The sequence below is a fragment of the Sylvia atricapilla genome, chromosome 3 (assembly GCF_009819655.1).
Source record: "Sylvia atricapilla isolate bSylAtr1 chromosome 3, bSylAtr1.pri, whole genome shotgun sequence".
Classification (NCBI taxonomy): domain Eukaryota; kingdom Metazoa; phylum Chordata; class Aves; order Passeriformes; family Sylviidae; genus Sylvia; species Sylvia atricapilla.
The window spans coordinates 43,717,092-43,730,328 of NC_089142.1; the positions used below are offsets into that span (position 1 = coordinate 43,717,092).

At 38.6% G+C, this 13,237-nt stretch overlaps 1 protein-coding gene across 3 annotated transcripts in view; it reads right to left on the bottom strand.

Moving 5' to 3' along the window:
* Positions 1 to 6,421: 6,421 nt before the first annotated feature.
* ATG5 (autophagy related 5) overlaps positions 6,422 to 13,237 on the bottom strand; it is a 74,014-nt gene continuing 67,198 nt past the window's right edge. For all 3 annotated transcript variants that reach the window (XM_066315197.1, XM_066315198.1, XM_066315199.1), the window contains one exon: positions 6,422 to 8,752. In XM_066315197.1, the coding sequence (XP_066171294.1) occupies positions 8,616 to 8,752 (137 nt within the window). In that variant the 3' untranslated portion in view covers positions 6,422 to 8,615. The remainder of the gene's footprint in view (positions 8,753 to 13,237) is intronic.

Here is a 13,237-nt window from a genome sequence, read left to right on the forward strand (position 1 = left end):
CAAATGAAGTCACAAAGAGAACAAAAGGCATCCAACTGAACCAATTTAGATTTATAAACATATTAATTTTAAGAGCACTATGTGTACACTTAAAATGAATTTAAAGCAGTCGACCTTTGCAGTACGATGCCCATTTTCACGGTATCCAAATTATCCATAAATCCAGATGCAAGTTGTCACAGACACTTCTTTGGAGAGCTTGCAAAGTTAAAAGTTAATGTTTCCTATTAATTAATAATTGTTTTCAGCTGTTTTGGCAAGTGATTAAAACAAAGTGTCTGCCTTTAATGTTCCAATATAAAAGTTTTCTTCCTCAGCGGCTTGAGCGCCAAGCAGGATTTGCTTCATTTGCAGGAAGGTGTCACACGTGATTGCCTGGGGCATTTGTAAGCAAATAAAGGTGAGCGGCTATTGTACCTGGCAGTGCAGTGATTTCCTTTCCACATCAGCCTGGTTCCGGCCAGGACAGGGTTAATTTTTGCCGTAGCCAGGAGGGGGCATGGACAGGACCTGGAGGTTATTCCGTACCCCCTCACCATTCTCCTGGACGGGGAAGGGCCCCTTCTGCACCAGCCTAGTGTGGTGGAGGGAGCAGCTGGGTGTTGTCAGGGGCTCTGTGTGTGAATCATTCGCCTTTCCTGTGCCCTCTGACATTAATACTGCTGATCTTACTGCTCGTTTTTTCATCTCATTGCTGTTTCCAGTGAACTGTTCTCACCTCAGCCCGTGATCTTTACCTTTTGTGCCTCCCATTTTCCTCCCCATCCCATGGCAGGGGGAGAGGGAAGTGAACAAGCAAAGCACAGTTTGGAATGGTTTCAATGGGAACACTAAATTGTGGCATACCATTCCTAAACTATGATACACATTCATTAAATTACCCACCAGGCAGTTTCAGAGGAACATCAGCTGAGATAAATAAAACAGTGCTCCTCATGTTAGTGGTGTACCATGCCATGAAAGAGACGTTCCATAAGAAAACCATACAGGCTGTGCATCGTTGACCAAACCCTGCCATCTTGCAAATTCAGCATCACACACTCCTGAGTGTTTGCACTGCAAAGCATGATAGTATCTGTTCCTTTGGAGGTCCAAACCATCACACAGGTATTCAACACTTGTTCCACACAGCTCTGGTTCTGACCAGCAGTTGATCCATAGCAGGATTAAACACGGCTCTGAGAAAGATCCTCTGCTATAAGTAACCTTTTAGACAATATCTTTTATTCCAAGCTTCTACCAATTCATTCCCCCAGTAAAACTGAAATAGCAGTTCTCCTGGAAGCTGAATTTCTACATCCATGTAGAGGAAGGACAGCAGATTCATGGCAGAGCCTGGTAAGAGCCGCTTGAAAAGTCAAAAGTACTGACATCAACATAAGCAGCAAGACCCCCAGTTCTCTTCCCTTTGTGAATCCCACACAAGTTATTGAGAAACCTTTCATTTATGCTGCATTAAGAAGCTTGTGAAACGATGAGAAGTGCAGGATTTGAGTTTTCTCTCTTTCTGGTACATCATGGCATGTTGCTTCTAGCTCCTCCTAGCTCTAGCTTCTCTCTCTAGTTTGAAAAACTTTTAAGGTGTTCTTCAGTTGTTAAGGTAGGAGCTTTCCAGAACAAGCAGCAGGCTTTATCTCTGCAAGGCAATAAATCCAGAAAAAGCTACAAATTTGCTGAGCAGCACCAACATGGCTTGTGCTCAGTGAAATTATTATTGTCACAATTCAGAAGAAACAGACTTAGGTTTAGTTCGGCCCTCATCTTGGGCAAGATTTTTCCACCAGAACAACACCCTTACTACATCATCTGAATGGGAGAGAGATACTTCACCACTTCAGGCAAACAGTGACCCACAAAAACCCTCAGCAGAGACAGCACATCTCTTTTTCCTGTGATCCAATGTAACACTGCAAAATAAACCTAAGTATTTCTCAATAAGTTTCCAGCCACACCATTTATACTTAATCTTATCTTACTCCACAGTGAAACTTCAAAAAAATGTTAGTGTCTGATTTTGCCTCAAATAATTAGCATCAAGGCCAGTCAACAAATGATCCCAACCCTAAGGTTACTTCAAATCCCTGAAGCCCTCTTTGACATAAATAGCAAAATCACTGATCATAAATCCTGCAGGTAAAGATGAACACTCAGTTTCATTCCTATTGGGTCAAGATGCATGCTTGTGCCTACAGCACATCTGGGAAATCCACAGTAATTATTTGTCCCTCCCCTGGCCAGTGCCAGAGAAAGCAGTCCACTGCTCTCAGCAACACTATCGACCTGTTTACCCTGGGAGAAGAGGAGGTAAAAAGTTCCCTATCTTGGGACAGCTCTGAAAAGCTTACGCCCTTGTTTATGATGTGGCAACTGCGGCACATGCCCATGTATTAAGGTGTTAAGGATCTTCTCCCTTATTGATGGCACCCACATCCATTTCAGCACAGCACCCCACAACGCAGTAGGATCAAAGCAGAACACATAAGTATATTACAGTTCATTTCAAGTATATATTATACCAAGGAAACATTTTTATTTCATCCAGATCGTAACTTGCAGCAAAGCTCTTGTTGATGCTACACACTCAATGCCTTTCATTACTTTGGCATTTTCTAATGCTGAAGAATAAACTCCCTTTAAAATATAAACAATTTTTTTTTTCTGGAACGCTCGTGTCCCGATACCATCAAATGGCATTTTGGAATAGGAGCCACTGTGGTTTTGAGCACTGTTAATTGCCTGCAGTGACACAAGCAAGGGCTGAGCTGGGCGCAGGCAAGGGAGTTGTGCAACAGGCATCGTCCATTCCCTCCACGTGATCTTGGTGAGATTTGCTTTTTGAAAATATCCAGAAAGCTGGTTACACAGAAACAGCAAAAACAGCCTGAATGAAGGGTGGAGATACTTCCATTTACATGAGTGCCAATTTTTAAAGAGAATTTAATTTACACCTTGTATTACCTTGTTGGACGCTTGTGTGGCTACCCCAGAATGAGAGGTGAGGATCATAAACTTGAAAGACCTAAATTTCAGAGACCTCCCCCAGAATGACAGCTGAAGATCATTATCATTATGCTCAGTAGCTATAGTTCACCTGGTTTGTTGTCCAATGCATGCAACAACAAAGGAAAAAGAGGGTTGCATGATGGCAAATGTTGGCATCTAGTTTGGGGAAGGAGTGAGGGAAGAGTGTAAGTAGGTAAACTGCAGGGAACTATTTTCCCCTGTAACTCCAAAAGACACTGATCCCAGTGTGATCTATAGAGGCCAGAAGGGACACAATTCCTCCTGCACTTCCTTGAAGAAGCCAATTGCAGCAGAACCCTTAAATGCATTCAAGTTTCAGCAAGAGAAAGAATAAAAAACAGGTAGTTCCCATTACTGGCATATTAATTAAAAATACACTATATATATTTCAAGGCAATCAAAGCTGACCCATTAGGATTCTTCCCTCTTGCCACTGAAATAACTGAGCGCACAACCAGAAGTAGGACATCACTAATTTCACTGAAAACTGACATAATGATTTTGTACTGAACAACATTCCACTTGAGCAGTAAATTAAGCTTTGCTTTTTGTTTTGTTGTTGGTGGTTTTTTTTTTTTCCACTGCTATTATGGCTATTCTTCCAGTCATTTTCTCAACAGCCATCAAGTATAAATTTAAATACAATAAAGCAGAACTGGAGGGTTTCCATAGGGGAACAGACCTCCCAAATTGGCAGAGAAACTGCCTGGGTGGTTTAGCAAAACCATGCCTCAGCAGAAGTCCTCTTGTATCTTCATACTGAAAGGTGTTAAGATGTACAGTGCAGAAACGCTGATGATTACAATGGACACATCCTCCTTCTACTGCCTATACAGACTCATTACAAACATTGACATCTCGTACTACAACTAAACCCCATATAATGGAATTTTATTCTGACTGGAAAATGAAACAGAAAAGGCTTGTGACCAAAACTGGGTTTGGTATTTATCACCCACATTGAAAATGTATTCTGCTGTACTATATGAAACATTCAGAATAGCATAAAGTAAAACTTAAGAGAGACGAAACAGTAATGTTCATGAAAGAAAGGTCCTCTAGTGACATCCATCCATCCATTTCCCTCCATGACTCAGTTTTCCAACATACAGTGTATTGGAACAGTGACCTTTGGTGCCTGTGCAGGATGTTTCTTGCAGCAGGACCTCCCCATTCTGACTCCTCACATGAAGAAGCCCAGGCTGATGATCTACTGCAGAGGAGGAAACTCTGAAACAATTCTTGTAAATAAAGGCCTCCTTCAGCAATGTGCTAAACCATCAAAGTTAAATACACACTCAGTGCACTACTCACTGCAGGCAACACCAGAGGTGCCAGACACTGTCCCGCAGGTGAAAGCCATTGCACTGTATTCATGGAAAGGATGGAAAGGAAAGCACGTGGTGGGAGCTGTAAGGTGATGAGTGAATGAGAAACCTGGGTGAGATCAAGAATCCGGCTCTGTCATTTCACTCCCCACAAAGTATTTTCTCTCAAGCCCCACCTTCACTGTTTTTTAATTCCTCTCGTTTCCCTCTCTCCTCCTCTGCACCTTTCTCTCACTGCTTTCCTGGGCCACCCAGTTTGTGGTAAAAGCCAGCAGAAATGAACTCATCCTCTGATGGTGAAGGAGGAGCTGTGTGAGAAGTGTCAGGGAGGGCCCCAGAGCTGGGCATTTTAGTCACACACAGGGAGGGCATCAATGGTAATGCCGCAGGGAGAGACAGGAGCTGCAGAGCCAGGGGCAGGCACAGGCTCATCACGACACAGCTGAGGTCAAGCATCAGCTAAATAAAGAGAAGCTGCAAATTAAAGAAGAATCTGCAAGGGCCAGGATTCATATGATAAAATGGTCACTGTAGAAATGGTGAAGAAACTGTGTGACTTCTTGTGTCAATACCACGATTTCAGGGCTTTAGGCTCACTCCCATGGCCTGATCCCCTTCTCCTGTTTGCCTCGAATAAACTTCAAAATGAAGGGAAACTAGCCTATTTTGCTCATTTTGAGCTGTGGAAAAAATCCAGTGAGGGTGTGTGTACATATGACTGATGGAAATCAAACTTCTGAAGTGCAGATTATTTTAATTATAGTCAGAAAAGCATGTAAGGTGCAAGTTTCAGCCAGATAGTTTCCATTCTGATCTTTAATTTTGTAGCAATAAAAATACTTGAGTGCTTCTGTCTAGCACTCAGAATAACTCACCTGTTATTCAGAAAGAATAACAGGTTGTCTGGTTTGTTATGTCAGCTGGGACACTAAGTAACAACAGACACAAGGAGAAATTATATACATATCTGTACGAAATAAGGCAACACCGGCTCTCGCTCGTGCACTCTCTCCACGTGTCTCTCACTCTAAGGCAGCCACTGAAGGGACAGGTTTAGTGAACAGCGCTATTGATTGTTCTTTCCCCCATTACAGCCTGATTTTCTCTGTAAAAGAGCCAAGCTTCTAAAGGTTTCTAAGGCGGCTTGTGAACCTGCAAAACACACTTGACAAAAATCTAGCAAGCAATCCTCCAAACTCCAACAGATGCAAGCAAACTACATTGCAAATTGGCTTTACCCTTTCCAACGTTACACTCAGTTATGGTGAGAGCTCAGGGTATAATGAGTATTAGTAGCTAGATCACAGATTTGTTTCCACAACATATTCATTCTATTATTGACACAGATTAGTGAAATGATGCAAGGATTAAGGCTTCAAACATCTTCAGTGGGAAGTGCTATTTTAAAATTGGACACATTTGGGCAGTTTCAATTGCAGTCAAGATCCTCCAACCCTAACATGGTGTTTGACTGCCTCTCTTTCTAGCCTAAGTGCTTTTTATACATATAAATGCTACTATACCACACCCTCAAATATAACGCTAGTTATTTTATACATAGAAGAACCTGACATACACCAAACTCTTCACATAGCTGTTTGCCTAGCTGGTTTGTATTCCTTTGTGTTCTTCAACTTATTGTTCAGAGAAACTGGTGTTTCATTTCACAGTTAAAAGAACTTAATTACTTGAATCGTAGAGACATGAAAGGCAAGGGAAGGAGAGAAAACATCTCTCCCATCTTAAACTCATCTTCCCCAAGCTAATTTGATAGTGTAACTTGAAAGCACAGAAATCTGAAATCTAGTTCTGAATGTCTTTTTACCTCTCTCTCAGGAGATATTACTCCTGAGGTTTAGTGTGACATTTCAAAATGTCACCATGTCTATCTCAAAACCAGATATTTTAACACAGAATAGATATCTACCTGCTTTAATTCAGAACCCATTCTGTATGTGATTCTAAGAACCTCTTCTAAGAAGTTCCTACTTATTAAGTATTAGTTAAATACTCTTGTCATTCCATGAAGAAAGATCCTTATTTAGCTGGAAATAAAGACAGACTCAAACTTTGTTTTATTTTTTAATAAAGTTTAAATAAAGTAAGAGGAAAGAGTATGTTTTAAAGCCAAGCTATTTCTTTGTTCCATGCTAGGCCTTAAAGTTGGATTTACCGGCAAATTCAGGCCATGAGAAGAACTGTATACTTAAAATGCTGGTGTAGAATATATTAAAATAGCCAGTGACTCACTCCAGATTACCTTGAAACAAAGGAAACACAATCTCTACACTTTTTGAAATGTATTGCCTCTTATCCTGATTAATGGAAAAATTATCCCTACAAAAGATTTTTTTTAAAATATGAATACTCTACAAAATATTTGCTTTATCCAGTGGCAGGACTTTGAAAATCTCCAAAATATTTAGATATGAGTGCCTAAGGAAGTTTATAAATGCCAATCCAACACTGTAACAAAAATTCCAAACAGAACTGGAAATCAGAATAACTCAACCAAATCATCCCACCATAAGAATATTATATTTCAATTCTGCATAAACACAGACCTGCATGGTTTGGTTTGTTTTAAAAATTCTTCATGTCCTGCAAAATACAGCATAAGTTTGTTTCATTAGTACCTTTACCCTTCCATTTCCTTAATGCTACTTCCTCATTAACATTTAAAACAGTATCTAATCTGTCTACCACTTTTTCTGCCCTCTGGGCTCTTCTTAGTCTCAACCCTATCCTCACCCATGGAGATCCTCCCCCTCTTGCTTCAGAAAGAGGTTTTTGTTCATTTGATTGATTTTCATTTTCTTCTTTTTCAGATACAGGTAAGTATCCTACCATAAAGGGAGCATGGAAACGAATGGGAACAGCACTGGGAATTACCAGGACATTTACAAGCCAAGACTGTGAGTAGAAGCTTTGACAGCCACTATTTTTGAAAGAAAAATGTCATGCTTGCTGTATACTGGATAATATTTGACAGATTTTATAATATGTCTACTATAAACATAGTTTTGTGCCACAAACAGCCACAAACTGCAGACAATGCAATAGAGTTTGATGAATTTAGTGTAACACACACAAAAAAAATTTGGTAGGGTTCGAGTAGCATCTGCAATGACAACAAACATTTAGAAACCAAAATGATGCAATAATCTAAAAATACATCTGCTACACTAAGAAAAAAATCTGTGCAATGAGATTAGAAGCTTCCAAATTGTGGACTGATTGCTCAGGGACCACAGATGTAAAGAAAGTATTAGCATGGAAAAGCCTCAGCTTTCCAAAATTCAAAATCATTAAAAAGCAATCTGTTCGTCATTCTATGATTTAACTGTTTCCTAGTCTATGGGAATAAACAGCAGGATACAATCCTGTTTGCAACATCCATGTAGCTTAAAAAAAAAAAAAAACTTTTTAAAGTAAATTAAGAAAATATATTCTTAAAGAAATAAAAAATTAGATGAGCACAAAGAAATGCCATGATAAATCCTGAGACAAATTATCCTACATCGTTGCTAGTCTATGAAAACTGGTTTGAATAATAAACACAGTGGAGTATTCAGTGACAGCATACAAATCAAAAGTATTTGTAATTATTAAGTTGTGCATGTTTTTAACTGACAAAACATGCTCACGGGCTTACTTTAAAATCTCTCACTGCTTGTTATCAAAGTTAGAAGATCATTTGCATACCAATACATATACTGTAAACATGAACTTCTCATTAAGGAAAGATGGATTTACAGTATTTGATCTTTTACAAAAAGCTATTGGTAACCAAATCTCTCAGTGTCTAACTTTCTAGAAAATTAAACCAATGTTTCCACCCTCAAAGCTGAAACATTACCTCTTTAGGAAACAGCCCTGTTTATTTGTTAATCAGAAATACAATCAAGTGGCACATTTCCATTTGCTCTTCGGCTGACAGTTTCAGTTTCATTATATTTTACAAGAAAACAGCAGACTTGCAGAAGTCCTGTAAATTCTTTCATATCGCAACTGATTTAATTACAGCAGTGAACAAACGCAGCAGTGATGCAAAATAAGATCAGCCCAATTGCCCTTATCTGATGATAGGATCTCTCTTCCTGTTTGGCTTACAGCAGTGAGGACTTCTTGTTTTGTTTCGGCTTTTTGTTGGTTTCTTTTTTTCTGGTCAGGCTGCCTCTGTCAAGACTGACAGAAGCAAGAAGTTGACATGCCCTTAGAATTCCAGCTTGAGAACGATCCTCATACGAATATAGCTGAGTTTCAATCAGTAGGTCGGGGAATGATACTAATGTGGAGAAAATTATCTGGATAGCTCATATGTTCGCTTAGCCACTGAATGGGTGTTTCCAGCATTGGCTCAATTCCATGAATCATCACTTGAGTCTTCTGCTCTCCATCTAATTCAAAGAAAAAGAGAAACCACTAGTATACCATTCAAAGTTCACAGAAAGATTAAACATTTACTCATACTTAATTGATGGTAGATTTAATTGGTGTTACAGAGTTCAACGTTTAACAGAACGAAAAGTAGGAAATACCACTATGGAGAAAGTTGAGATTTGTATCATCTTAAACAGAAACTTTGAGTTAAAATTAATTCCAAGAAAAAACTGGAATTAAGTGAAACTTAATGAAAGTATAAATCTTCTTTACTAATTGCAAGTGGGTTTTTCTTAACCCTACAGTGATCCCAGCTTGTTGTCAATCCAGTTAAGGCACAGCCACCTCACCCGGCTGTAAGGCAGATGAATTTTACACAGATCATGCTTAAAATGTTGAGCTTCCTAAAACATACTGGTAAGTCTCATTCTTAATACTGTGATCTCCTGAGAGAGCTGGACTATGTGTAATATAATACATGTATTATTTCTGAAATAGTTTTGTTTTGCTAAGAATAATTTACATAAATCACTAGCAATATTTCGGAGTTAGTCTGAAGGCAGAGTTGGCACTGTCTTTTTCTCACTTAGTTTCATCTCTTGGAAAAGTTAAGTTAGCAAATGATTCTCAGTATAACAAGAGTATTTTCTAAGAATATTTCAATTCTTTTTATTTATACTTGTCCCAGAGGATGCAAGTACTTTGATCCTTTGATTCGAATGATGGGAACCAGCTAAAGCAACTGACACAGCAGTCATTACATGAACTAAAACAACAAAAAATGAAAATTATTTCAGAGACAAGGGATGAGAAGAGCATATGAAATATGCTTCAAAAAATGGTTAGGGGGGAAAAAGTAGGCAGTGACCTTTCACTCATTTTATTCTATATACTACGGCATTCTCACATGGACCTACCACAGTGAAATCTACATTCAGTACTCAAAAGTATTACTGCATTCACTAACTGGCATTTTATGTTCCCCTCCAGTGTTTTTATTACAGAACAAACCACCATCCTCACCAAGAGCTGCATGGAAGAGAGCAGAACCTAGAACTGTAAGTACCATTACGGTTCTTTCATTCAGCAGCCCCAGTTGTAGTGTGATTTCTATTTTATAACACAGATAAAATCACATTTGTTTCGTAGCCAAAATTATTTGACAGCTGCCTGAAGAATTTTGTAGTATAATCAACTGTCTATGCCCACACAACTGAATTATGCTGGTAAAAAGATCATCCTTAAACATGTAGTTGACTTTATGCTACTAATAATTCTTCCTGCAAGAGCAGACAGTTGTGTTTGCCTAAAGCATTATACTTTTGTTACTTGTTACCTACATATGGTACATTCTGTACAAAGTCTTGATTATCTAAATACATAATACACACATTATCACACTAAATTAAGCATAAACACTTGCTGGTTTCTGGTTTTATTGCAGACAAGTCTGAAGAACAAAGCACATAATTTTAAAATGAACTTCTGGTATTTCTAGCCAAAACAGGTATTTATAGGGCTGAAACACGACCAGTCAGATTGTCAAGAGAATAAACTCTAAAATAAAAGATCTCAAGGAACCAGCTGTGGTGGTACATTCATTCATTTACAACACCAGTTTTCCTTCTTCTTAGGAGTTAGGGAACATCTAAATATTTTTAAGTAACCTCCAAAAATATGTATTGAACACTTTAAAAGGAAAACCTACCTATGGTATTCCTTAAACTGATGCTAGTAACTTATTAAAAATGTTTTATAGTATTATTTAATTTTCAGAAATGACTAATTTGCATAGAACCAGATGACAGAATGCATCTGACTCTTTTTAGCCAAAACTTACAAAAAATGAGATTAAAAGCTTTAGAATCCCAGCATGATTTTCTTACCATTGGAGGAAAGGAAATGATAAACATTTTTTTGGCTCCTCCATTTACTGTGCAACATAATATTTTCATATGTGTGCATTTGGCTACTCTTGCTTAAAAATGAAGTGCAGGTAAATCTTGGTGCCTCCATTCCTTGTTCCTTACGCAGCTTTGTCCCTTTCTCATACAAGTCTTTCATTCTGTTCCTTGGCAAACTGAGAAAGCCTCAGAGGTCAATGAAGAATTTACAGTTTAATTAAAATCTAAATCTCTGCATTAGCATTGTTTGTGCTTTAGTATTATCTCTGACAAAGCATCACTTCTCCTTAATTCCTTTTCCCCTTGAGGCTTGACTGAAGAGATCTTATCTCCCAATTCTGTATTTACTGCAGCCTTCTTTCACAAAATCCATTGTTTTTACTTCAACATTCTTCTCTCCTTTTGTTACCAGGAACCATAAACTCTCACTTAAGGCACATTTACCCAAACTTTCAAGTTTTCCGTCACATATCCGATTATAAATCAGAGTCTATCTCATAAAGACTCTTCTCTACTTTTTGTAGCAAAAAGCTGTCAACAGCAAATACACTAAAAAACTTACAAAAGAGTATTTTTGTTTTGTCAACAGCTGTCTAATTCTTAACAAGTGCCACTGTGATCTGAGTCTCGAATGATTTGCTGGCTATCATGAAAACCTCATCCCCCCACCCGTTTTAGAGATACAACAGATCAATGGATTTACAAAATATTTTTCCTTCCATGATTTTAGCTGCATCTTGACACACCAACCGCTGTCGTCTTCTTCCCCACTTCACAAGAAGCCCTTTTAAACGGACAAAATGCATCTAACAAAGTGTACAAGTTGTTAAATACAAAATATATTTAAATTAGTGATACAAAATTTAAACGACCTAATTACAGAGTAGTGCCACTCTGTATCATGGGCTAATGCCTGTGAAAATTAGGGCAAGTAACTCTGCTCATCTGCAGTGCACAGGGTCCAGACCTGATGACATCATTACTGTCAATACCCATTCTAAAATGTTCACTAAGGTAGTGAAAAAAACCCAGGATTTCCTCAAAACCACTAAGTTCAAATTTTCTAGTAACCTCACCAACATTTTTTGTCTTTTTAAAATCCTGTCAAAACTCAGTTACGTGTTATTTATCACACAACCTAAGTTGTTGGTTTTTTGGGTTTTGTTTTTTGCTGGTTGTTGTTGTTGCTGCTTTGATGCAAATTACTCTTGGGAGTAAGATGAAGTGGAAATACAAGAAAAATAAAAGCATAGCAATATATGTTTTGTAAGTTTTCACAGTGCTACTTAGAGTATTTCTATATTACTGAAGTGATGCACAAGTAACAAAGTTTAGGCATTTGCAAAAAAAAACCCAAAACACACACACACAAAAAAACCCCCTGAAAACTAATTAAGTAATCTATCAGAATGGTTGTCCCAGATTAATTTTTTTCCCCACTTTCCTTGTGGAGCTGTATCAATAGAGAAGGTACTATAGCCCTCTCAAGTTACTAGAGGCAAGCACTAAGCACAGTTGATAAAGCTTTTTGGTAAAACTTAACAATATTCTATCTCCAGAAGGCAGATAACTATGCTCGCATGTTATGTACTAGGACAGTTTTGAGACATTCAGCTCACTTAACTTAGACCCTAATTCAAATCTGCAACACTTAAAATGTTGATCAGATCCAGGCTAATTAACCACATCATGTAAAGTGAGAAGAGCTTTCCAGCTCTGTACAGAAAATGGAGAGAAACAAGAACCTCTGAACTAAAGGGCCTAAGAAGAGATCTGCTTTTCTGTCACCTATAAGGTGGGTCTGTGCTCTTGATGAGGAAACCACTACAAGAAAATACTGGCAAAGGACTCATTTGCAGATAGGCATCTGCTGGAAGGAAGCAAGAGAGAGTGGCCTGTTGCATCTCAAGTGAGTCCTTGAGAGAGTGGCTCAAAGCCCTCCTCAACCTGAGGCAGCTTGGATCCACTCTCTCTTCTTTAAGGGGAATGCCCTAACTAGAATATTCACTTTGCTAATCCCCAGCTTCCTTTAAAACCCCTCAATATCCAGGAATCAGCAAGACACAGCGGAAGAAAAAACAAGAAAACCTGTAGACTTCAGAGAAAGTGGGAAGATGTACAGTATCATGCTTACACAGTAAGTTTTTCTTTTTCCTTCAGCTACATACGTTGTTGCTTGTAAAGGAAACTATTCAGTATTAGGAAAACTAGCTTATTCAGCATCAATTCAAACTGTCGCACGTAACCACTGATGCATCTACTGAGATATTACTTAAAAGAAAGAACTGGAGACAAAAGATTGGTTTATTTTTGAGACATATTCAAGTGCCTGAGAGCAGAATAGTGAGACAACGCTGCCTCTGTCACAGGTACTTATTTCAGCTGGTTTTTACTCAGATTAGCACCTCAATGCTCAGCAGTGCTGCAGTGACATACTCCCTTTCACCTACACCAGATCAGCTCCTCTAGCCAGACTACATCTGTGATGTACCACTTAAAATTCTTCAGTGGGATGAAATACCTCCCTTCTCATTTGTGGCCTCAAGCAATCACCTGTCAGGGCAATTTAGCAGGCTTAAATCCCTTAACCGATAGACA